The 26286-nt window shown below is 47.5% G+C and overlaps 2 protein-coding genes across 5 annotated transcripts in view; one reads left to right on the forward strand and one right to left on the reverse strand.

Annotated features, from left to right (window-relative positions):
- Positions 1-16440, forward strand: part of TTLL9 (tubulin tyrosine ligase like 9) — a 73759-nt gene extending 57319 nt beyond the window's left edge. For all 3 annotated transcript variants that reach the window (XM_037982905.2, XM_008020249.3, XM_008020275.3), the window contains 5 exons: positions 7175-7233; positions 8069-8265; positions 10761-10874; positions 12419-12543; positions 16248-16440. In XM_037982905.2, the coding sequence (XP_037838833.1) occupies positions 7175-7233; positions 8069-8265; positions 10761-10874; positions 12419-12543; positions 16248-16324 (572 nt within the window). In that variant the 3' untranslated portion in view covers positions 16325-16440. The remainder of the gene's footprint in view (positions 1-7174; positions 7234-8068; positions 8266-10760; positions 10875-12418; positions 12544-16247) is intronic.
- Positions 16441-18439: 1999 nt separating this feature from the next.
- PDRG1 (p53 and DNA damage regulated 1) lies at positions 18440-25906 on the reverse strand. 2 transcript variants are annotated; one of them, XM_037982907.2, is made up of 5 exons: positions 25731-25906; positions 23788-23863; positions 22287-22361; positions 19967-20047; positions 18440-19749 (listed from the first exon to the last, which is right to left on the reverse strand). In XM_037982907.2, exons 1-5 carry the CDS (start codon positions 25881-25883, stop codon positions 19727-19729), a joined length of 408 nt encoding a protein of 135 aa, XP_037838835.1. In that variant the 5' UTR covers positions 25884-25906; the 3' UTR covers positions 18440-19726. The 2 variants fall into 2 exon arrangements, with proteins under 2 accessions (XP_037838835.1, XP_008018405.1); XM_008020214.3 differs by having other exon boundaries at positions 18440-19371; positions 25731-25905.
- Positions 25907-26286: the final 380 nt, after the last annotated feature.

Below are 26286 nucleotides of genomic sequence, written 5' to 3' on the forward strand. Positions count from 1 at the left end.
TCAGATATTACACACCAAATTTTAAAATCTTGGATCACAAAATAATAAACATTTTCAACCTGACTTTATTATATATAATATATATAGTTTATATATAATTATTCAAATATATATTTACATATAGTATATCTATACATACACTAAATACAAAAATATTCATTGAAACACTGTATATAATAGTGTACAGTCATCAACCTTGATCCCTTAAATCTCCCTTGAGGGATGGTGAAATGAATGATAAAGCATCTATGTGATCTTGTGCATCCATTAAAAGCAATGAGATAGGTCGAAATATCAGGACATAGAAAGGTACCTAAAACAGATGACTAAGTTAAAAACAAAATGTAAGATGGAGAACTGGTATATTCACGTTCTCATTTTTGCCTTTTTTTTTTTTTTTTTTTTTTGAGACAGAGTCTCGCTCTGTCGCCCAGGCTGGAGTGCAGTGGCCGGATCTCAGCTCACTGCAAGCTCTGCCTCCCGGGTTCACGCCATTCTCCTGCCTCAGCCTCCCGAGTAGCTGGGACCATAGGCGCCCGCCACCTTGCCCGGCTAGTTTTTTGTATTTTTTTAGTAGAGACGGGGTTTCACCATGTTAGCTAGGATGGTCTCGATCTCCTGACCTCGTGATCCACCCGTCTCGGCCTCCCAAAGTGCTGGGATTACAGGCGTGAGCCACCGCGCCTGGCCTCATTTTTGCCTTTAAGGAAGAATGTTTCTGTTTAAGAAGAAGTATGAAAGGATGTTCATGATTCACTGATCTATCTTACTGATTGATTGATTGATTGACAGTTTCCCTCTCTATTGCCCCTGATCGAGTACAGTGGTGGGATCACTACTCTTTGCAGCCTTGAACTCCTGGGCTCAAGTGATCCTCCCATCTCAGCCTCCTGAGTAGCTGGGACCACAGGCACACGCCACTATGCCTGGCTAACTTGTTTTTTGTAGCAATGAGTTCTCGCTAGGTTGCCCAGGCTGGTCTCAAACTCCTAGGCTCAAGAGTGTGACCTTGATTCAACAGTTTGAATCCTCCCACCTTGATCTTCCAAGGTGCTGGGATTACAGGCGTGAACCACCGTGCCCAGCCTCACTAATTTATTAACTCTGAAAACTGCAGAGAATTAGAGTCAGGTCAGGAAACATTTATTTTCAACTTTATACATATCTATTATGAATTGTTTCTACAACGGATAGGCCTTACTCTAATAATAATATCATAAAACATCTAAAGGATATAGTTTTTATAAAAGTGGTATAGCTCATGAAAATCAAATCAGAAAATTCAGAAAAGTACCAAAAGGAAAAGAAACCTTCTCTAGGCACATTTTCTGGCAAAAACTACTTACTAGTTTGGTGTATTTCCTTCTAGGCTTATTTGTAGGGAATTTTGTTGTCATTCACCTTTTATATACAAATGATTCCACTGTACAAATATAACCTTTTCTTGCACTAAACATTATCAGCAGTATTTTCCTTGTAGACTTTTTTTTTTTCCTGTTACAAAAATATTCCACTGAGTAGGTTTCCTGGTTTTCTAATCCCCCATGCTGCAGGCATTCGGGAAGTATTCAGTTTCTTGCTATAGTGACACATAATGCTGCAAAGGAGCATATTTCTTCATAAATCTTTTACGGTATTTAAGATGTTTCCTTTGGATGGTGTCATAGAGGTGTAAATACTGAGTCAAGCCCATCTGGCCACATTGCTTCCCAGAAGTGTCCTTTTATGTTTTTACCCTCGCTGGGTGTGGTGGCTCACGCCTGTAATCCTAGCACTTTGGGAGGTTGAGGCAGGCAGATCACTTGAGGTCAGGAGTTCGAGACCAGCCTGGCCAACATGGTGAAACCCTGTCTCTACTAAAAATATAAAAATTAGCCAGGCGTCGTGGTGGGCGCCTGTAGCCCCAGCTACTCGGGATGCTGAGGCAGGAGAATCGCTTGAACCAGGGAGGTGGAGGTTGCATTGAGCCAAGATTGTGCCACTGCACTCCAGCCTGGGTGATAGAGCAAGATTCTGTCTCAAAAATAAATAAAATAAATAAATAAATAAAATAAAATATGTTTACCCTCCTATTGACTGGTCCATTTCATCCCGGCTCCCCAGTCCTGGGGACAATTGTTTTAAACAGCCATTTCTGAAATGATTGGGCACATCTAGGTGAAGCAGATAGGGGCATTCATTATATGACTCTTGCAAATATTCTGTGAGTTTTGAAGTTTTCAAAATGAAAAGATTTTTGTACATCCCACTGACCTGATGAGGAAGCAGAGTTTTGCCTTAAAATTAGCATTTCTTCCAATTTTCATTTTCCCCATTTGCATGCCTTTGAAATTATATATCTTCTATTACTAGGAACTTTGAGCTTTTTCCCAGATGGGGTCCTACCAGCTGTATTTTCTCTTTTATGTTTGTCCATATCCTTTACTTAGTACATAAACAGTCATATTTTTTATTGTTACTTCATGTGGGGTTTTCACGTGACAGAAACGTTAGACTGTTGCGTTTGCTACACATCTTTTCTGTGGTCACAGATTCTTTAATTTTTGTCTTGACATCTGTTTATTTTTATTTCACATGCTTGACAGCTTACTTGTCCATTGGTTTCTTCTGTGATTTTTACCATCATTTCTAAACTAAGAAAAGTCTTTTTCTCCTAAAGATTTCACAATGAATCAGTTCTGTTTCTCTGTGGATTTGGTTATATGTTTACTCTGCTACTTGACCATTGGTCCATCAAGACCTGGTTTTAGGTTCCTCTCTAGAGACGGGAGGCTCTGAGGTTTGCTGACCCACCTCCCACCGCTTTCTTTTAGCCTCTCCTTCTCCTCTGCTCCTAAGGAGGCCCACTGTCTCCTCCACAGCAGGCAAGAGCAGTGTGTGAAGTGTGAAGTTCTGGGAGCCGTGCTTCCTTCATCCGAAGAGAGCTATTCGCCCTCTTCAGCCAGTAACTCACTTTGCTCCAGCATCCTCTTTTCCTTTTTTTTCTTTTTTTCAAGACAGAGTCTTGCTCTGTTGCCCAGTCTGGAGTGCAGTGGCACAATCATGGTTCACTGCAGCCTCCATCTCCTGGGCTGAAGCGATCCTCCTACCTCAGCCTCCCTTGTAGCTGGGCCCACAGGCATGCACCACCATGCGCAGCTAATTTTAAAATTTTTTGTAGAGACTGGTCTCACTATGTTGCCCAGGCTGGTCTCAAACTCCTGGGCTCGAGCGATCCTCCTGCCTTGCCCTTCCAAAGTGCGATTACAGGCATGAGCCACTGAACCTGGCCTTCTCTTCTCCTATTTTTTATAACAGGTTTACTTGGCCATAATATCTTCATATCTTGAGATATATATTGAGCTTTATTGAGATATAATTCACATATCATACAATTTACCCAGTGAAAGCATGCAATGAAATGACTTATCATATCCACACAACCATTACCACAATCAGTTTTAGAAAATTTATTTTGTTTTTGAATCAGGGTCTCCCTATATTGTTCAGGCTGGTCTCGAACTCATGGGCTCAAATGATCCTCCCACTTCACCCTCCTGAGTAGAGGATACTATAGGCATGAGCCAACATGCCCAGCTTTTTAGAATATTTTTATCGTCTCCCCAAAGAAATTCCATCATCCCATTAGCCATCATCCCCTATTCCTCCCTAGACTCCCCTCCCAGGCCTTTGCAGCCACTTCCTGTCTCTATGGATTTGCCTATTTTGGACATTTCATATAGATGGAATCATACACTATGCAGTCTTTTGTGTCTGACTTCCTTCACTTGGCTTGTTTCTAAGGTTCTTCTATGTTGTAGCATGGATCAGTACTTCATATTTCTTTTTGGTTTTTGTTTGTTTGTGACCAAGTTTTGCTCTTGTTGCCCAGGCTGGAGTGCAGTGGCCCCATCTCAGCTCACTGCAACCTGTGCCTCCTGCGTTCAAATGATTCTCCTGCCTCAGCCTCCCAAGTTGCTGGGATTACAGGTGCCTGCCACCATGCCCGGCTAATTTTTTTTGTATTTTTAGTAGAGATGAAGTTTCATCATGTTGGCCAGGCTGGTCTTGAACTCCTGACCTCGGGTGATCCGCCCATCTCAGCCCCCCAAAGTGCTGGGATTACAGGTGTGAGCCACCGCGCCTGGCCTTTCATATTTCTTTATTGCCAAATATTCCTTGTATAGATATATCACATTCAGTAAAATGGGTATACCATTTTATCCATTGTTGGCACTGGAGTTGTTTCTGCTTTTTGGCTATTATGAAAAATGCTGCTATAAAAATTTCATGTACAAGTTTTTGTGTGGACATATGTTTTCATTTCTTTTTCTTTTTCGAGACAGTGTCTTGGTCCCCCAGACTGGAGTGCAATGGTGCCATCTCGGCTCACTGCAACCTCTGCCTCCCGGGTTCAAGCGATTCTCGTGCCTCAGTCTCCTGAGTAGCTGGGACTACAGGCGTGCGCCACCATGCCTGACTTAATTTTTATATTTTTAGTAGAGATGAGGTTTCGCCATGTTGGCCAGGCTGGTCGCAAACTCCTGACCTCAAGTGATCTGCTCACCTCGGCCTCCCAAAGTGCTGGGATTACAGGCATGAGCCACCACACCCAGCCTATTTTGTTTCTCTTGAGTATATATCTAGGAGTGGAATTGCTGGTCACATAATAATTCCATGTTTAACTTTTGAGGAACCTGTAAACTGTTTTCTAAGGTGCTGCACGATTGTACATGTCCACTAGCATTGTTTGAGGGTTCCAATTTCTTTATATCCTCGTCAACACTTGTTATTTTGTATTTTTTGAGACAAATTCTTGCTCTGTTGCCCAGGCTGGAGTGCAGTGGTGTGATCTTGGCTCACTGCAGCCTCGACTTCCCAGGCTCAAGTGATCCTCCCGCCTGAGCCCCTCAAGTAGCTGGGACTATAGATGCTCGCTTCCGTACCTGGCTAATTTTTGTATTTTGTGTACATACAGGGTTTCACCATGTTGCCTAGGCTGGTCTTGAACTCCTGGACTCAAGTGATCTGCCTGTCTTGGCCTTCCAAAGTGCTAGGATTACAGGCGTGGCCATCATGCCTGGCCAGTACTTGCTATTATCTGTCCTTTTCATTATAGCCATTCTAGTGGATGTACACTGGTTTTGACTGGCATTTCCCTGATGACTAATGATACTGAGTACCTTTTATGTGCTTGTGACCACTTATAAATCTATTCAAATCCTTTGCCCATTCTTAAATTGGATTATCTTTTTAATGTTGAGTTATAAGAATCCTGTATGTATTCTGGATACTAGTTCCTTATTAGATACATTATTTGCAAATATTTTTTCTCATTCTGTGAGTTTTCTTTCATTTTTTTCCATAATTCCCATTGAAGCACAGAAGTTTTAAATGTTGATAAAGTTGAATTTATCTATTTTTTATTTTGTCACCTGTGCTTTTGGTGTCCTTTCTAAGAAGACCTGCCTACTCAAGGTCACAATGACTCATTCCTCTATTTTTCTCTATGAATTTCATAGTTTTGCCTCTTATATTTAGGTCTGTGGTCCATTTAAAATTAATTTTTGGGCTGGATGTGGTGACTCATGCCTGTAATCCCAGCACTTTGGGAGGCCAAGGCAGGCAGATCACCTGAGGTCAGGAGTTTCAGACCAGCCTGGCCAACATGGTGAAACCCTGCCTCTACTAAAAATACAAAAACTAGCCGGGCGTGGTGGCACATGCCTGTACTCCCAGCCACTTGGGAGGCTTAGGCAGGAGAATCGCTTGAACCCGGGAGGCAGCAATTGCAGTGAGTTGAGATGGTGCCATGGCACTCCAGCCTGGGTGACAGAGCAAGACTCCGTCTCAAAAGAAAAAAAAAAAAAAAGCTCTGAACAAGAGCTCTAAAGAAGATGTCTAGGAAAAAGATGCTAACGAGGATACTCACCTTCTCCAGAGAGGTTGAAACCACCCTACTCTGTTCAATACACCACAAACTGGAAGAACCATACGTTTAGGGGAATTAGACTTGGAGTCAGAGACCTAGAACCTCTACCTCCCCATCTGAGAAATGCCCCAAGTAAGTCCTGGAGAAAGTCAGGTCTTATGGCCATTTCATGAGGTTTGGTACTGGGTGTGGTAGCTCACACCTGTAATCCCAGCACTCTGGAGGCTGAGGCGGGCGGATCACTTGAGGTCAGGAGTTTGAGATTGGCCTGGCCAACATGGTGAAACTCCATCTCTACTAAAAACACAAAAATCAGCCTGGCATGGTGGCGGGCGCCTGTAATCCCAGCTACTTGGGAGGCTGAGGCAGGAGAATCGCTTGAGCTCGGGAGGCGGAGGTTGCAGTGAGCTGAGATTGCACCACTGCACTCCAGCCTGGGCAACAGACTACATCTCAAAACAAACAGACAAACAAATACAAGGAGGTTTGAGGAAGCCATCCTGCTTAGCTGTGGGGGTAAGATGTTAAGGAAGGAGTATTCTGAATGGTGGTCACTTAACTTCTCTGAGCCTCCAAGGTCTCATCTGTGAGACAGGAATAATTTGGGAAACAAGTGAGATGCTCTGTAAGCTGCAAAGTGCTGCTGATGTCACTGGTGGTGATGATGGTGATGGTACTGAGAGGCCAAATCTCAGGGCTGGGTCTTCCAAGGCCACCCTGACCCTATCTCAGTGCTGGATCCCTTTGCCAATATTCCTACAAAGTGGCCGCCCAGCCTGGACCCCTCTAGTGACAGACAGCCTAGTGTATCCTGAGATGGTTGTTCTGTATTTAGTTCCTTTACTTGTTAGAACCACTCCTCTTGATTAAAAAAAAAAAAAAATCATAAAGATTAAAAAAAAAAAAAAAAAAAAGAAAAACCGTAGTATAATATCAGCTATGCCAGGCACTGGAAGAGGCACAGTATTTAACCTTTTGAAAAATCCTTTGAGGTCAATATACTACTAAGTACCCCCATTAAAAGGTGGGGAAATAGGCCCAGGGAAGTGAAATGGCTTTTCAGGAGCCCACAGCTAGGAAAGATGCAGGCAGGATTTGAACCCAGGCACAACTGACTCCAAAGCCCACACACACAACCGTGGAGCTATTTCGTAGCCTTCCCCATCAATTCCCAAGCAAGGTCTCAGTTCAGTCCTGGGGACTTCGGGGGGCAGGGCTCGCCCTTTCTGTTCACATTGATCCTTGACTACCACCCTTTCCCAGATGTTCACCTCACCAACGTCGCTGTGCAAAAAACATCTCCCGACTACCACCCAAAGAAGGTGAGGAAGCTGCGCTTGGCTCTGCACGGGGGCAGCCCTCTAGGGCCGGGTTGGGGTAGGGAGGGTGGAGTGGCAAGGAGCCCAGGATAGGCCTGTCTGAGCCTGTGTTCACCAGTGAGGCAGGCCTGCCCATCCCACTTGCAGGGCTCAGGGCAGGACTACAAATGGAGGCCTACATATCATGTGTCTTAAGTATTTAAAAGTTGTAATCACACTAACACACCCCTAAACAAAAAATGTCCTATTCCCCTACCTTGACAGGTATCTTCTATTGGTCAATGGATTAATCGATTAATGTAACGTATCATACAGATATATTTTATCTCTCTATCTATGTAAAATAACCTGCAAGGCCAGGTTCAAATACAGAATTCTCAGACTTCTCAAAGTCAAGGGCCAGACCAAGGGGACACAGGAGAGCAGGTCCCCAGCTCACACCTATTCCCTTCTCTCCCTCCCCTGGCTCCATCCCACACAGTGCGGCCCTTGTGCATACACGCCCCTGAAAACGGCAGCCTGTTGGTCACTCTTTGGCCTTGGGATGCACACATGGTCAGTGTGGTCTGTCCTCAGCAAGTCAGGCTCAGGGAAGGGGCCTACGCAGGCGGTGTGGGCAGGGACTTCTGGGATCCTGCATAGCCAGTCCTCTTAGACATGAAGAATTTTTTCCCTTGAAAGAGGGGCACACCTGGGGTCATCCTAATTACAGGGCTCAGGGCTGGGCCCCTCTTGCCCTGGTCTAAGGGAAACACTGAAGGCAATTGTGTAAGGGTCCTACCAGGCCAGATCCTGACTAACTGAGGCTTCTCTCTCAACCTGGCTGCCTGGGGCCCAGGGCTGCAAGTGGATGCTGCAGCGCTTCCGGCAGTACCTGGCATCCAAACATGGGCCCGAGGTGGTGGAGACGCTCTTCAGGGACATCGACAACATCTTTGTCAAAAGCCTGCAGAGTGTGCAGAAGGTGATCATCAGTGACAAGCACTGCTTCGAGCTGTACGGCTACGACATCCTCATCGACCAGGACCTCAAGCCGTAAGTGGGTGGGTGGGAGAGCCAGGAGGTCACAGTTTGAATACTCGGCACCCAGACTGCCCAGGTTTGAATCCCAGCTCTGCCAATTCCTAGTTGTGTAACCTTGTGCACACTTACATTTTCTGTGCCTCAATTTGCCCATTTGTAAATGGCGTTGGTCATGACAGGATCTATCCATACGTCATTAAAGGAACGTTATGAGGAATAAGTGAGATATAGTCTGTAGAGCACTGAGGACTGAGCCTGGCACTGGGAGGCCTTTCCTGATCATCTGCTGAGTCAGGAATTCGCCACTATACCAGGCAAGAAACTTCCCCTCTGTAAGTCTTAGAGCTTTGAAGGTGCAAAGCACCATATAATGGAATATTGTTACAATGTTGATCTTTGCCAAGACTTTGATCCACTCCCAAGATGCCCGTGGAAGAGGTTGAGCTGATGAATAGAACAAACCAGACCTGGCAGGGACCACCATGATGGCCTCACATGATGCAACAGGACACAGAAGCCTAGTGAGGGTCGGGGAGCTTGAGGTCATGTAGCCAGTCAAGGGCAAAGCCAGGCCCAGGGTCTAAGGACCTGGACTGAGCTGCTCCTCACCAGCACTGCCAGATCCAGGAGCCAACCCTCTATTCAGGGTCGCCATGTAAGTGTTGAGGGGTTTTCTAAGCCAGGAGGAGAAGCCCTCAAGGGAAACGGTCCCAGCACCAGCAGGACTCTCTCCTTTGTCCCCTGTAGCAGGATGTGACTGCTGGCATTAAGGTGGACCTGGTGGAGGAATAAGCTCTGGTCGGTGCTTGGATACCAGCTACTGCAGGAAGCACTGGAGCATCCACTTGTGGCCCTGGGGCCTGGGCAGTCAGGTTGGGGGAGGGACCTCAGTTAATCACCACCTGGCCTGCTGAGACCCCTAAACAATGGCCCTCAGCACTGCCCTTAGGCCTGGACAAGAGGGGTCCAGCCCTGAGTGTTGTGATTAGGATGACTCTGGCTGTGCCCCTCCGTGTGGGCAAAACTTCTGCAGGTCCAAGAGGACTGGCTGCATAGGACCCCAGGTGGCTACGTCACCCCTCAGAGCCTCAGTTTCCTCATTTGTAAAATGGGAAACACCATGTCTACCTCTCCAAGTTGTTAGAGTAATTTACCAAGATAATTTGCTGTATAGTGGAAAGGGACTTGGTCTCCCACAGACCTGCCAGGTGAGCCCTTCCCTCTCTGGGCTTCAGCTTCCTGTCTGTAAAAGGATGGGGTTGAACAAGACAAGAGGTGGTTAGCGGGAGGTCTTTGGGCTGCTTTTGGCCTGCAGATACTTGGAATTTGGCCTTTAGACTGTTTTTGTTTTTAATTTTAATTTATTGACAGGCTCTAAAATTTGGAAGATGTTTACATAAAAATCAGAATTACCAAGTACAGTGGCTCAAGCACCTATAATAATAATACCAACTACTCAGGAGGCTGAGGCAGGAGGATGACTTGAGGCCAGGAATTCAAGGCTGCAGAGAGCTAAGATTGCACCACTGCTCTCAGTAGCCTGAGTGACAGAGCCAGATCCTGACTCTTTGAAAAAAAAAAAAAAATCACAATTTTTGGCTTTTCTGGAAAAATCAGATGATCTCGCAATTCTGGACTCACATGCCCACAAGGCAACACTCTCCTGGAGCTGGCCACAGCTACCCCTTTAGACACGGAATGCCCTTTCCAGCTCACCACAGTCTCCACCTCTCCCCACTGCTTCCCAACCAGCAGGTTGGGTGCCACCTATAGTGCGCAAATTTTCACTAAGAAAGGGAAGTTTTTCTTGCATTCACATCTCTGTTGGAAGAAGGGAAAACAATAACACCACGAAAGCACCCTAATCATGCCTATGCCAGCTTTCTACATTTGAGTTACCTTTCTTCAAAGTGGAAAGGTGGCTCACGCCTGTAATCCTAGCACTTTGGGAGGCCGAGGTCAGGATCACCTGAGGTCAGGAGTTTGAGATCAGCTTGACCAATATGGTGAAACCCTCTCTCTACTAAAAATACAAAAAAAAAAATAGCTGGGCATGGTGGTGGGCACCTGTAATCCCAGCTATTCGGGAGGTTGAGGCAGGAGAATCAACTGAACCTGTGAGGCAGAGGTTGCAGTGAGCTGAGATCATGCCATTGCACTCCAGCCTGGGCGACAAGAGCAGAACTCCGTCTCCAAAAAAAAAAAAAAAAAAAGGCGGGGGGGGGGGGGGAGGGAAGGGAGCTGGGCACAGTGGCTCCTATCTGTAATTCCAGTACTTTGGGAGGCTGAGGCAGGAGGATCACTTGAGGCCAGGAGTTTGAGACTAGCCTGGGCAACCTAGCAAGACCCTATCTCTATAAAAATAATTTTTAAAAATAGAAACGTAGAGGGAGTAGCCTGGATTGAATTAAGGGTGGGGTCCATGCATCCATCTAGCCTCTCAGTGAAATCCTAGTGGCTCCAGGGACCGAGTAACCCTAAGACTCTCTACTCCCCTTCCTCCCCAGGTGGCTCCTGGAGGTCAATGCGTCCCCGTCACTGACAGCCAGCAGCCAGGAAGACTATGAGCTCAAGACCTGCCTCCTGGAAGACACCCTGCATGTCGTGGACATGGAAGCAAGGTGAGGGAGGGCAGCCTTGATCACATATCCTTGTACATGACAACTGAGGCTCCCACCAAGGAAGAGGGGAAGCTTAGAACCTTGGGGCCTGAGTGGCCCTCAGTGATGGCTTTGGCCTGCCCTACCACTTTGTAGATGGAGAAGCTGAGATGTCCACAGAGGGTGGGGTCCTGACCCAAGGACTTGACCTCTCCAGGGCAGAGCAGGGTCAACTACAGCTTTCTGAGACAGTCCAGCAGGATTTCCTCGAAACCTTCTGACTGTGAGGCTTTGGACTAGTCACATCACCTTTCTGAGCCTCAGCTTCCTCATCTGTAAAATAGGAAATGCCATGTCTACCTCTCAGAGTTGTTAATTTACAACGATAATTTACTATCTAGTGCCTAGTTAACAGTAAGTGCTGAGTACAAAGCTATTGCTATAACAATGTGCAATGGCAGAAAAAAAAACCCAGAGCTACTTTTAGGAATGGGTGAATGGGTGAATCCAGGTGCTCAATGTTGGCTAGTCTGTTCCCCCTCCCCCTCCCCCTCCCCCTCCCTCTCCATCCCTTCTCTTTCCTCTGTGTTAGCTTTTCCCCAATTATTCCAGCAGAAGTTTGAGGACTGATTCTCCTTGCTGGGAACTGGGACACATGACCATTCCTAAACCACTCATTGTGACTCTGCTTGACCAAGCATAGTTCTTGTGCTCACCTCCTCGGGAGTGGGGACAACCCCATGTGAGCCATGGGGTGAGGGAGGGAGAAGTGGTTCTCAAAGCAAAACCCAAGGTACTCTTGGACTGAAAGAAGGTGAAATGGATGCTGAGCAGGCAGAAACCTCAGGTATCCACTATTCCTACCATCACCTATTCATTCAACAAACTTTTGAGCCCTGCTCTGTACCAGGCCCTGTGCCATGTCCTCTGGACACAGTAAGAAACACGACAGAACTAGTCCCTGCCTTTATGGAGTTTAAGGTCTGAGGAGGAAAGGAGACTTTAAACCACAAATCACAAATAGAGGCACGTGGCCGGGCGTGGTGGCTCACGCCTGTAATCCCAGCACTTTGGTAGGCCGAGGCGGGCAGATGATTTGAGGTCAGGAGTTTGAGACCATCCTGGCCGACACAGTGAAACCCCATGCCTACTAAAAATACAAAAATTAACCGAGTGTGGTGGTGTGCACCTGTAGTCCCAGCTACTCGGAAGGCTGAGTCAGAAGAATCGCTTGAACCTGGAGGCAGAAGTTGCAGTGAGCCAAGATCGTGCCATTGCACTCCAGCCTGGGTGACAGAGACTCCGTCTCAAAACAAAAACAAAAACAACAACAAAAACAAATAGGGGCACATTATCAAGAGTAAGGAGCCTTGGGGGAAAACTGGGGAACAACCCCTCAGAGACCTGCATAGGTACCCGGGAAACAGTCAATTAATGGTTAGGAAAAAAGGACTTCTGAGGGACGGACATCAGTCGGGCTCAGGGAGGGATCAGGGACCTCACTTGGGTGTTAGGGCCCCGCCAGGTGCACCTTCATTAACCCTGTGTGCCTCCTTCCTGTCCAGGCTCACGGGAAGGGAGAAGCGAGTCGGGGGCTTTGACCTCATGTGGAATGATGGCCCCGTTAGCAGAGAGGAGGGGGTTCCTGACCTGTCGGGAATGGGAAACTTTGTGACCAACACACACCTCGGTATGTAGGGCCAGGTGGGGTGGGCACAAGGGATGGGTCATGGGAGGTACCAGGTAGTCTAGGAGGCAGGTTGGGATAGTGGTTAGATTGTTTGAATTCAATCTGCAACTTACCAGCTGTGTGACCTTGGGTAAGGGACTTAACCTCTGTTCCTCATTTTTAAATTTGGTTTCTAAAAAGTGAAAACTTCCCCTGATTATAAAAAAAGGATTCACACTCATTGTAGAATATTTGAAAACTAAAGAAAGAAATAAAAAAACATCCAGACATAACCATCTTTAACAATCTGGTGTATTTCCTTCCAGTTCTTAAAAAATGCATATATTCATACTTTTTCTTTTACAAAATTGGCATTGGGCTAGAGTTTTGAATCCCACTTTTCCCCATGGCATTTTCCATTCAAGTATATTAAGAGCCTCCCTCTTGAATGTACTTTTTGGTCCAGTCTGGATGAAATCTTTTACATACATTATCTCATTTGATCTTTAAGCAGTTTTTATTGTCATTTTACAGATGAGGAAATGATATCCAGGTGCTATGTAACTTGCTGAATGAAGGTTTTGGTCATAAGTGGTGAGCCAGGACTCAAACTCCCATCTGCCTGGCTCTAAAACCTGAGTGCTTGACCGTTAGACTTTCCTGCCTCTTGGCAGAGTTTAAAAAAATTACTGTATGGCTGCAAAATATTTCAGTTTGTACATATGCCGACATTTACTAAACCAATTTCTTATAATTGGACATTTGGCACAATTGCATTTTATATTTTTTAACTTTTATAAATAATACCATGATGAACACCCTTTCACATTAAGCTCGGCTGAAATTCTGGCCATTTCCTGAGGACAGATTCCTAGAAGCAGAATTATTGGGCCAAAGGGATGGGATTATTACAACCAAATTGCTTTCCAGAAATATTATACGAATTTGCCAGATTTGAATTTTTAGGAAAAAAAAAAATCTGTGCCAACTGGCGAGGTAAAACATACTGACTCATTGTTGTTTTATGTGCATTCCATTGATTACTGGTGAGGTTTCCGTTTTGTAAATTTGCATTTCTTCTTTTGTAAGCTGTCTATACTCTTTATCCATTTTTTTAGGGGTTGTTTAGTTTTCTAAACGTATAAGGCTTCGGATGACTATATAACCTTGTCCAAGCTTAATTTAATACGCATACCATCACCTGGAAATCTTGTTAAACTGTAGATTGTGACTCCATAGGTCTAGGGTGGGGCCTAAGACTGTATTTCTAACAAGCTCCTGGGTAATGCTCTATGGATTAACCATTGCTGTGTAACAAACCCTCCCAAAACCTAGCAGCTTAAAGCAACTGTTTTATTTGTTCATGCTTCCTCAGGTCTCTCCTGGGGTCACTCATAGGGCTGCAGGCACCTGGCAGAGACTTGATGGCTACGACAGCCTCATTCATAGGTGTGGGGGTTGATACTGGCTGTCAGTTGGGCCTCTCTTTCCATGTGGCCACTCGTCTTCCAATAGTCTGGCCCTGGCTTCTTCATGTGGTAGACTCGGGCTTCCAAGAGGGTGAGAAAAGACACTGCGAAGGCTTTTGTGGCCCAGACTCAGAAGTCCCATAAAGTCATTCTGCTACAATCAAAGCATGTGTTAGTCTAACCCAGTCACTGGGTAAGAAAAGAGACCCCACCTCGCCGGGCGCAGTGGCTCATGCCTGTAATCCCAACACTTTGGGAGGCCGAGGCGGGCGTATCATGAGGTCAGGAGATCGAAACCATCCTGGCTAACACGGTGAAACCCCGTCTCTACTAAAAAATACAAAAAAAATTAGCTGGGTGTAGTGGCGGGTGCCTGTAGTCCCAGCTACTCAGGAGGCTGAGCAGGAGAGTGACGTGAACCCAGGAGGCAGAGCTTGCAGTGAGCAGAGATTGCGCCACTGCACTCCAGCCTGGGCGACACAGCGAGGCTCTGTCTCAAAAAAAGAAAAACAAAAAAGAAAAGAAAAGAAAAAAAAGAAAATAGACCCCACCTCTTGATGACAGGAGCAGCAGTCACCTTGCACAGAGGTGTGCATATAGGAATGGAATTGTTGCAGCCATTTTTGCTAACAGTGTACCTCAGATATCAATGCGCTAGTTCCTGGACCCCCATTTGAGTAGCAAAGATGGAAAGTGGCGGTTCTCCACCTTGGCTGCCCATTGGAATCACCCGGGAGCTTTAAAGACTACTGATGCCTGCCAGATCAAGATATGATTGGTGTGGGCATCAGTAGCTTTTAAAGCTCTCAGGTGATTCCAATATGCAGCCCAAGTTGCGAGCCACCGTTTTATATTTTAATTTTTAATTTTTTTTTTTGAGACGGAGTCTCGCTCTGTCACCCAGGCTGGAGTGCAGTGGTGTAATCATAGCTCACTGTAACTAACCTCAAACTCCCAGGCTCAAGCAGTCTTCCTGCCTCAGCCTCCCAAGTAGCTAGGCCTACAGGCACACACCATCACACCTGGCTAATTTTATTTTTGTGTGTGTGTTTTTTTCCTGTAGAGACAAAATCTCACTATGTTGACCAGGCTGGGAGAGCCAGTGCTTTAGAAGTCTCTAGAATTATTCCTGTTTCAAGTGTTTGGGTTGATGGTGGTAAACACAAGGGTAGCTGGTTAGGGTAGGAAGAGTACTGATGAATTGTGTTAGGGAAGTGTTCAGGGACATCCAGGTGAAAGGGTCAGCAGATAACTCAGAGATGTGTCTAGAACTCCAAGAAGTTTGCACCGGACAAGACTTGGGAGTTATGAATGAGCCAAATAGAGTTTAAGTTAGGGCTGCATGGAACTCACTCTGGAAAACCCTGAGGATGTGCATAGTAGGCTCTCAGCTCAGTGAATGGCTAAGTGAGTGCCTAGGAAGCAGGGACAGTCAGGGTTTGGGGGGATGTGGAAGATGGCAGATACCCCCAGGTCAGTACTAGTGGCCAGAGAGATTCAGTCACTCAAGCAGCATTTTTGAGTGCCATCAATATGCCTGGCATGAGATTAAATGACCAGAGAGTTACCCCAAGGATCAGCTCTGAGAGCAAATAGCTAACATGTAGCACCATGAACGTCCTGGGAGAGACATCTCAGTGCTCACGGCAGAAATATTTAAAGGCACGAACTGCCTGGGACTGGGGGCCACATGTACGGAAAACTCATCCCTTAGCCAGTTGTGCCTGACACATGGGTTGGGTAAGGGAAGAAAGCTGATAGTACTGGGCAGCTATGAGAAGCCAGGCACTGAGCTAGCTTTAAATACATTTTCACTGAGCAAAGCCAGGAGGAGCGGCAGTGTGGGGTAGTGGTTAAGAGTGTAGCTCTGGCACCAGGTAGTCTGGGTTCAAATGATTTAACCTCTCTGAGCCCGTTTTCCCTTCTACACATCATTCCCGTGAAGGCCAAACAAATCCATCCACATTTAGCATCTGGAGCAGTCCCTGGCTTGAGGGAAGCTCCCAATCCTCATGTTCACTCCCTAAGGTGGGCAGTAGTATCTTGGTTTACAGATGAGAAGACCGATGCTGGAAAGGGTAAATGACCTGTTTGAGGGCCATGGCAGTTCAGGAATGGAGCCAGGATGTAAACCACAGGCTGTGTGTGGTTGTCTGACTCCTGCTGTCCCCTCTTCCCAGCAGGGAGTGGGGGCACAGGCCCCTCCACTCCTCCCAAGCACAGGTCATCCCAGCCAACACCCCACTTCCTTTCCAGGCTGCGTCAACGATCGGAAAAAACAACTGAGGCAGCTCTTCTACTCCCTTCAAGTCCAGAAGAAAGCTTCCAGTTGATCCCCAGCTGCCAGGAGGAAATCAGCCTTAGCAGGTGCCACCCAGGCCTCCCCCGCACTCTCAGATCCCAGCACAGCACCTCAAAGCTCTCACCTCCCCACCTCCACCCTGGCACCAGCTTTGCTGGCTTAGCAGCTGCAGCTTAGTACCTGAATTGGGCCGCTTGGATACCTCCAGCCCATCCCCAGGCATCTTTGCACCAGGAGACGCCAATCCCTAGGACTGGGGGGTGTTTTAACCTTGACAAACTGACTTGGCAATTAGGCCCAAAGAGAACAAATACAGCAAGTTCTGCTACCCCCAAGAGATCATATCTAATAAATGAGCACAGGCCCTACTTGGAGTCACTGGGCACCAGGCCTGGTTCAGGGGATACTGTTGGCTGCAGCCAAGTTCTCCTGGCTTTGACACTTGGATGCCTCCCAAGTCAGTGCTGAAAAGGTCCTTCAGGAGCAAGGGTTTGGAGGCTAAGGAACTTGTCTTTAAGCTGTGCTTACAAAGCAAGCCATTATTAGATTATGTTTATTGGGGGTCTGGGGAAGTACTGAGCCCTAAACACATCCTCTTCTCCTTGTAATACCCTGACCCTGCATATCAGGAACCCATGGGGCTCCCTGACTATCATCTGAAAACCAGTGGGACAGAGCATCCCCACTTCTCAGATGGACCAGACAGACCAGGGAGGCAGAGCTTAGTGAGGGTCTCTGCAAAGGTGCATTGATCTAAGTCAGATGGGTGACTTAAGTGCTTCTCTAGGCCCTGTGTTTGAGCTTCGGAGCTGAGCCAGAAACCAGAAACCTTGGGCTCGTGGGCAGGACAGCTTGGGGAGTTGAGTGTGAGTAAAAATCTCTGCATTTTCACATCTTACATTCCTAAGCCTCCTCTTGGTTTAAGAGGGGTTGCAACAAGAGTCGGGGCTGTTGGGGTAACTGCTCCAGGGGGGATTTACTCCCTCTACCACTCTGCCTGCTTCAGAGTACTTTCTCTGGCTGCAAATGGTGGAATCTGACTGCCTAGGTTAAGCCCAAAGGAAAGACTTTTGGAAGGAAAATACTGGCAAATCCAAGAAGTGAACCAGCTGACTTTAGGAAAGCCAGAAGCCAAGCTACTCTGGACCTTCTGCCTTCAGAGCATGAGGACTTCTCCCATTCATCCTTGTGACTGAGGCAAACACAGGTCCAGACATGGGCTCCAGGTTCCCTATTTCCAGAATGAATGCGATTGGCTCTTTTTGGCCCAGCACCCACCCTGCAAGGGAGGAAGGGGCAATTTTCCAATGGTGAAATTGTGAATCAGGCAGTCATACTGGAGAACATCTAGCAAGGTGAATTCTGCAACTCCCTACTTTATTTACATTTAAAAATAAGTAATACATTCATGTGGTTTAAAATCCAAAGTTTACCAATGGGTATAGGGTGACATCTCCTTCCCTCCCACCTCTGTGCCCCAACCCTGCAGGTGCTGTTCTGAGGGAATGATATTGTATTGGCACACACACATTATTAGCTTATAAGACACCTGCCTTCCCCTTGCTTTTCCCACTTGATGTATCTTAGAGCTTGTTTCTTATTCTTGAGTATAGTTGTATGGTATTGCACTGTCTGGAGCTACTGATTCCTTTAACTAGTCCCCTGTGGATGGACAGTTTGTTTCCAATTCCACCTGCCTACTTCTTAAGAGATCACAGGGAAAACACATAGTAATTTCTGCAAAACTCAAGAGGATTCAAAACTGTAGGTCTGGGCCAAGTTTGGCTTGGGTAGGGTAAAACACCTGTGACCCACACTCACGTTTTAAAACAGTTTCTGCATTAGTCAAAAATATTTAAAAGACAGGAGATTCAACTTCACAACCCAAATGTCTAGCTTCTCTTGAAAAAACGTTAAGAACTGGCCATGACAGCCTGTGTTTCTATGTAACTATGAGCCAGAGCCAAGAAGCAGGGGGACCAGGAGAGGTGTGCCCCTGCCATGCTGCCATTTGTTGTCACCTGCCTGTCAAATCACAGGTTCATTTCAAGGCAAGAACCATGTTCATAGGTGGTATTCTAAATGGAGCGGCGTGTCCTCACTGAAGGACTAGATGAGGTAAATAAAGACTAGTTGCTGCTATTCATTCATTCAGCTAACATTTATTGAGCCCTTAATGAACACAAGAGTTTTGACTTCATGACAGTTGATACTGGGACCTCAGACCACTGAAGGCAGACAGTAACGAGCAGTGCTGGCCAGGTCCCACTTTCAGAGGGGGTGGAAGGGCACTCTTGACACATGTCATATATGGTAAGAGGTGCACCCACTCACCCAGGCCTGGTGCAGGACTCTGCAAGGCCCTCCTGAGTAAAGAGCGGCCACAAAGCGCTGCTAGGCAGCACCCACTCTTGGAATCAAGCAGGGAAAAAGCGCAAAAATGGAGCTGGCAGAGAGGTGTGTGCGCCTGCCCCACAGATGGCTGTGGTGAGCCAGAAAGCACCAAGATTCTGTTCTTCATTCAGCAGCCACCCATGAGCCTCCTGGTTTATTCCAATCCCATGGCACCTGCCTGAAAACCTCTCTCCCTTCTGAGGGGAATGCTGGAATGAAACTCCATTCTGCTCCTCCCTCCCTCCCTCCTTGCTCAGGGTCCATGTGAACAGAAGGCCATTGTTGGGAAGTGCCTGTTGCAGTCATTCTTACACCCCCACAGCCACTGCCCCACACCCCCACTGATGGCTACCAGGGCCCATCAATAGATCTTGTGTCCACTGAGCCCTGGTGTCCAGGTCCAGCAGCCAGATAGGCTGAAGGTTCCCTCCTGCCATCATAGAGTAGCCAAGCACTACAGACAAAGAGGTTTTCATGGCCAGATTCCTGACGCCTGTCCCCTTACAGGGCAGATCCTGTCCTTACAGATGTCAAGGTTGGAGGGTTCTGGGTCCTCCATGACCCTGGGGGGTTGCTGGTCCCCCATCTTGGTTCTGGAGTCTCATCCTTTTAAGATGACCTTGAGAGCTTTAAGCTCATCCTGGTTGAGGGGGTTCAAGTTAAAACCCTTCAGCTCCGGTTTGCCTAGGAGAGAAGATGATCCATCAGCATGTCAGGCCTCCTGCTGGCTCTGGAACCAGGCCCAGGAAAGGGGCTGACACTGCACTAATGCTGCCAAACTTGGCCTGGAGGTCTGGCAGGGATGGGCCTCCAATTCTGCAATGCACCAGATGAGGCATCACCACCACTCCTGTGTCACCAAGAACCTACAAAGTCATGACTCTGCTGTCTCAGGTTTTTCCAAGACCTGTGACCAATCTAGAGTGCTTGTGTTTATCAAGAATTTCAGCTCTGACCTCAATCACTCACTGAAGCCTTCTGAGTTTCCTCAGTCGGAGCTATCTGATCCCCATGCCATGCCCTGATGTATAACGTGAGATCACCCCAAGCGGTTCCTGGGACCTGGAAAAGAAGCTGTGACAGGACTAGGACTCTATAAATTCCCATCCATTCTGTCCCTGGGCAGCTACAACCAACCACTGTGCACACCTCCAGGGCCACTCACGGGCTGCCCTGGCCACTGCCCACCTCTGAGGGTCGGGCTTCCCACCCCTGCCCTTCAAAGTCCATGCTGATGATTCTCTCCCCTCCTCGTCTCCAGTCCCTGCTAGGCCAATACCTTGGGCCTCAAAAAGGCGGTTGACCTTCACTTTAAGTTGCTTCCGGAGTTTTTCTATTTCTTTATCCAGATGATCCTGATCTGAAAAAATGAGGGGGGCAAGCAGAGGATGAGATTGTACCAGACAGACTTGACCCCAGGAGTGGAGATGCCAGCCTCTCCCCAGCAAGGGCGTGTAGCTTTCAGGAAGGAAAAGGAGACATCAGAGGCCGAATGAGGAAGGATTCAAGGCTAGAAGGGACATGACCTGCTCAGGACCACTCAGAGAGCCCAGGACACAGCAGTCCCGACTTCCATTACACTGGCCTTTTTTGCATTATGCAAAGTACCTTGAGGTGGTCAGTGGACAGAAAAGCCAACATCAGGACTTTAGGCCGCTCTCCCACAATGAAATTAGGGAAAACTCCAATGCACAAAGAAGCATCTCTAGATTCAGCCCACCCTAGATGGCTAGATAATGGATGCCTAAGAAATTTTACAAACCCGAGTCCACCAAGGTGGGGGGGTTTTAGAAAAATATGATTGTGTGAACATGTGACGTAAACAATCAACACTCAAGCCTAATGCTCAGGCTTAACTTAATTAGCCACTGTGAACAGAAAAGGGTCTCCTAGTGTCCTGGACTGCCCCTGAGAAGTCAGTGTGATGACAGAGGTGGCTATCAAAGCCTCATTGACCAATCAACTGAAGTCACCCAGCCAATTCTACCTGCTCACGAGTGACATTCTGGCTAGTCTGTCTCCCCACAGACTCACTCTTTCTGATGGGGAGAAACCCTGAATGGCCAAGTCTTATAGCCTGGTTCTATTTCTCATTGTGAATGAGTAACCCCAGTGTCCATGAGCTTGTTTAGCCTGTGTTGATCCCCAAGAAACCTGATGATGTCTCAGAACCCCTCTAGGTACAGTGACAAGACCACATTTGGGGACCAAAAGAGCCAACAAGATCCTCAACCCAGGCAAGGAACCCCTCTGAAAGCTTAGTCTACAGCCCACCACCAAGTGCAGTTTAATTTTATAACCGTATTATTACTGTATTTTTTCAACACAACAGTTGGAAACTTCTCCATGCTGGATATAGCTTTCTCTGTTAGTAGTTTTATGTAATTGGCCGGGAGCAGTGGCTCATGCCTGTAATCCCAGCACTTCGGGAGGTCAAGGCGGGTGGATTACCTGAGGTCAGGAGTTCCAAGACCAGCCTGGCCAACATAGTGAAACCCTGTCTTTACTAAAACAACACAAAAATTAGCCGGGCATGATGGCATGCACCTATAATTCCAGCTAATCAGGAAGCTGAGGCAGGAGAATTGCTTGAACCTGGGCGGCAAGGTTGCAGTGAGCCGAGATAGCGCCATTGCACTCCAGCCTGGGTGACAGAGCAAGACTCTGTCTCAAGGAAAAAAAAAAAAAAAGTTTTATTTCATGAGGTATGAAGACACCCTATCTTCAGGGACTGAGTCAACCTGGCTTGTCCTTTTGGCCATTTTCAAGGTTATGGAAGAAAAAATATGTGTAGCCTGTTCTTTTTCTAGCCAATAATCCATTTGTAGCCTGACTTGCTTTAAGATGCTTTTCCAAAGAGCTTCCAGATTATGGTTGTGGAAACTGAGTACGCTGAGTGCCCAAGCTATGGCAGACCCTAGACGTTTACTCTCCCCAAACCTCCATATTCAACCTAGTCTCTATTGCAGGGCATGTGAAAAAGAAAAGCTCACTCTCCCGGGCTCTCTTGCGGCTATGGGTAACCATGTGACTTAGTCTGGCCAATGAGATGTTGGCAGGAAGTCCCTGAGGAGATGGCCTCACTTCCAAAATAGAAGGCAAAGCTCTATGTGGCAAAAGCCTTCTGTCTTTCCTCCAGCCTGGCATGAGGACATGAGGACATAAGGCCTGCAATGATGAAACAACAACCAGGAGAATATGTTAAGGTGCCACTGCTGGGCAGCTATGCCAGGCCTGGACTACACACCTCTGGACAATTTCTTATGCAAGAGTAAAAGAAGCATATTTCCTTAAGCCTCAATTTGTTTGGTTTTGTTAGTTGTAGCCCAACTGATTCCTCACTAGTAAGAAAGTACTATGCTAGGCACAGATAGTGTTTTACCTCAACTTCACAGCTGTGCTACACAGACACATTCCCCTCTTAGAAATGAGGAAATAACCCACAGTGGCAGAGGTGGAATTGAAACCCACAGCAGTCTGAACCCTGTGACAGAGCTGCCTCTCCTCCAGCTGCCTGAAGCCTGACTCCCTGTTCTGGGTTAAGACCAAAGCTGGTGGAAGAGGCAGCATATCCCTGACCCATCCCCAGGAGGCCTTACCTTTTTCAATCATTTCCTTTGTCTCAGGGTGAGGCATCTTGATAAACATGTTCCCAAAGCAAACCATCACATCTTCTGAAAGAGCAAATGGTAATTCCTTCAACAATTTTTTTTTTTGAGTACCTATTATCTGCCAGGCATTATTTTAGATACAGACAACACAGCAGAACAAGACAAAGTTCCTGCCCTCTTGGAGCTTATGTCATAGTGGAAGAGAGAGAATAAACAAAGATAGGATTTTTCACACCTTGATTAAAAGTTGTAGAGAAAAATAAAGCAGGTTAAGATGGCTAGGCGATGCCAGAGGAGGACCTCGTTACTCATACCAGGTAGTCCGAGAAGGCCTTACTGATTATATGATATCTACATAGAGACCCAAGGAAAGTGAGAGTGGGAGCACTGCAGACATCTAGGGAAAGAGTGAGCCAAACAGAGGAAACAGGAACAGCAAAGATCAGTAGTGTGCTTGGGGTGTTCAGAACAGCAAGGGACCAGGCGCAGTGGCTCATGCCTGTAATCCCAGCACTTTAGGAGGCCAAGGCAGGTGGATCACTTGAGGCCAGGAGCTCGAGACCGGCCTGGCCAACATGGCAAAACTCTGTATCTATTAAAAATACAAAAATTAGCTGGGTGTGGTGGTGCATGCCTGTAATCTCAGCTACTCAGGAGGCTGAGGCACGAGAATCACTTGAACCTGGGAGACAGAGGTTGCAGTGAGCCGAGATCATGCCACTGCACTCCAGCCTGGGTGACACAGCAAGGCTCTGTCTCCATATACATAAATAAAATAACAGCAAGGAGACCAGTGTGGATGGAGTCATGGGGGGCGGGGCGGGGGCAGAGATGATATTGGCACACTCATGGATTCACAGGGGCTGGATTACTCAGTCTTGCAGGACCTCTGGATTTTACTCAGATGAGATGAGAAGCAACTAGAAGATTCTCCACATTCTAGTGCACTTTTCAACAAAATGTAAACTTCCTCCCTTATCCCCCAAGACCTTTCATTATGGCCTGGTCTCTGCCCCTCTCTCCAGCCATACTTACTCCCCATCTGCTTCCTCTGCCACAGCCACTCGGCCTCATCTAAAGGGTTCCCATTCTTCCGGATATATATTCTCAACACCCACCCCAAGTCCAATTCCATCTTTGGCTTTCTTACAACTTTCAATTACACATTTTACGTTGTTTTCCTCATCTGTAAAGCACAAGGGCAGGAACCATCAGTTTCATACATCCCCAACACTCTCTCAGTGTCTGCCATTGTCGCTAAGCCAGGAGCTAACAACCAGTCACTGAACTGAGCAGGCAAAATCCTGAACCACAGTCTGTGCCAGAACTGCAAAACTTGCTCCCCCATCTCCTCAGACTGTTTCAATTTCCCACAAGGCTGAGTTATACAGCTGTGACCTCCTGCCTGAACTCTATCAGGGACAAGGTAAAGGCCTTAAAGGAAAATGGAACAGGCCTCCAGGGCTGCACTGAGAAAATTTCAACTTACCAGAGAGGCTGAGATCCTTCTGCAGGGCCCTCAGGCCCTCTCGATTCTGATTCCTTTTAGTGTCCAGGTCCACAATCTGAAAACCACACGGACAGGAGGGAACTCAGCTATCTCTTGCCCCAAGCTGTCACCTCTTGACAGACAACGGCTGCAGAGACAATGAATTATTCCTGGTTACATCCAATGTCCTGCCTAAAATGGATTGATGTGTGAATGTATTTCTTCTCTCACTCAGCTTCCTGGTCTGAAAGACAATGCTGTGTGCAGCTGCCCTCTGCCCAGAGAAGATGCTGGGAAAACATGTGCTGACTAAACGGGAAATTCTGCATTATCCACTCGAACTTTAGGGCATATCAGAATCACCAGGGGAGTGGAAACCCTTCCCCTACACACTGTGATTAAGCAGGCCTAATGTTTATTTTTGGACAAACTTCTCCAGCTGATTCTGAACTAGTAATATGAGAAACCTAACAGTACTAGATTGGAACAGCAGGATTGGGGGCACTGAGACAGTGGTAACAACACAATAGCTACTAAGGAAGTGAAGCAGTCGTACAGTATACTGCACGAGAGTGCTGGTTCTGGAGCTGGAATACCCAAGTTCGAATCCTGCTGTCTGCCTCAAGCTGTGTAATTTCACCTTCCTATTTACTCCTCCCCAAAATGGAGCTACAAACAGTACCTACCTCACAGGTTATTGAGCCAGCAATTAAATGACTTAACACAGTACATGGACATAGTAAGTAGCTGATAAACTCTATTTATTTATTTATTTTTACTTTTTTTTATTTTTTATTTTTTTTGAGACGGAGTCTCGCTCTTTTGTCCAGGCTGGAGTGCAGTGGCGCAATCTCGGCTCACTGCAAGCTCCACCTTCCGGGTTCATGCCATTCTCCTGTCTCACCCTCCCGGGTAGCTGGGACTACAGGCGCCCGCCACCACGTCCGGCTAATTTTTTGTATTGTTAGTAGAGACAGGGTTTCACCGTGTTAGCCAGGATGGTCCTGATCTCCTGACTTCGTGATCCGCCCGTCTCGGCCTTTCAAAGTGCTGGGATTACAGGCGTGAGCCACCGCGCCAGGCCTGCTGATAAACTTTAACTGCTCTTATTATTCTCATCCAGCACACCCGGATCCAGTATTTAATTTGACAGATTCTTGCCCAAGTTTTCCCCTTCTCAGTAAATACCTGACCCTTCTAACTGGAGATGAGAGGGAGTCACGACTCCCGCGGCTCCCTCACCCGTTTACACAGCCACTATCACGGCCTACTGAGTCTGTCTCCAAAATACATTTCTGACCCCTTCACTCCTCTCCACCACCACTACCTAGTCCAAATCCATCTCTGGTCTGGACCATAGCAATGGCCCCTCACCCATCTCCCTGCCTCCACCCTTGCCTGCCTATATTCTGTATTCCACACAGCAGCCAGGGGATCCTTTTAAAAACTAAATCCAATTACGTCACCCTCCTTCCCCAAGGAACTCCCTTCTAAAACTTGGCACTTAAATTAGAGCCTGACCCAAACCCCCTACAAGGCACCCCATAAACGGCGCCACCTTCCCCCAAGTCCCCACCCCCTCCCGGTCACAAGGCCCCCTCAGGCCTCTTGTCGGTTCCAGCTCTCCCCGTGGGCCTTTACAGGGCGGTGCCCCCAGATCAACCATGGGGCCGGGAAGTGCATTTTGAAACAGGTGCTCAGGAAAACCGCCCAGAGCATGATGGGTCGAGATCCAGAGAGCATGGCAAGGGGCAGAGAAAAGATGAAGAGCGAGGAATGACCAGCACAGCGCAGGCGCTCGCTTAGTAGCGGCCGAATATTTATCGGCCCACGTCTGTCGCCTCGGAGCCGTTAACCGCCTGTCCGGGTTAACTCTCCGCGACCCCGCGGGCTTTCCGACGGCGCCGGCCGCCAGGCCCCAGCGCCGCGGACGGGCCTCTCACCTGCCGCTGGTCCGCCAGCACCTCCTCGGCGAGCTCCTCCACCTCTACCAGGTACCGCAGCACTCGCTCCGCCTCGGGCGATAGCATACCGCCCACCAACTCCTGCGGCTGTCGCGCGACCCCGGGGTCTCCGTTTCGACTCCCGCTGCGCATGCGCCGCTCTCTAGGGGCTTCCGGCGCGCCTGCGCAGTTAAAAGAACGGTGGTGCGCAGGCTCTAAGGGTCGTGCGCCAGTCGGCTGCGAGAGGTGGGGCCTAGCTTTGGGGGCGGGGCTGGAGCGCCCTCTGCAGGCTCAGAGAGTTCAGTCCGTGGGTTGTCTCTGACTCACTCGGTTCATACTTCTTGAGCGCTTACTATGTGCCAACCAGTTTTAGGTGCTTAGGATGCAACAGTGAACACAACAAAATCCTTGCCTTCATGGAACTTCATTCCAGTGGGAAACACCGACAATTAATGGCAGGTAGTGATCAGGACCTGGGAAATATGATTCTTCCCCTGGCTAAGAAACACCAAGAAGGCCCATGTGGCAGTGTGACTTATGTTTAATCTCTGACACT

Source organism: Chlorocebus sabaeus, chromosome 2, assembly GCF_047675955.1.
Source record: "Chlorocebus sabaeus isolate Y175 chromosome 2, mChlSab1.0.hap1, whole genome shotgun sequence".
NCBI lineage: Eukaryota > Metazoa > Chordata > Mammalia > Primates > Cercopithecidae > Chlorocebus > Chlorocebus sabaeus.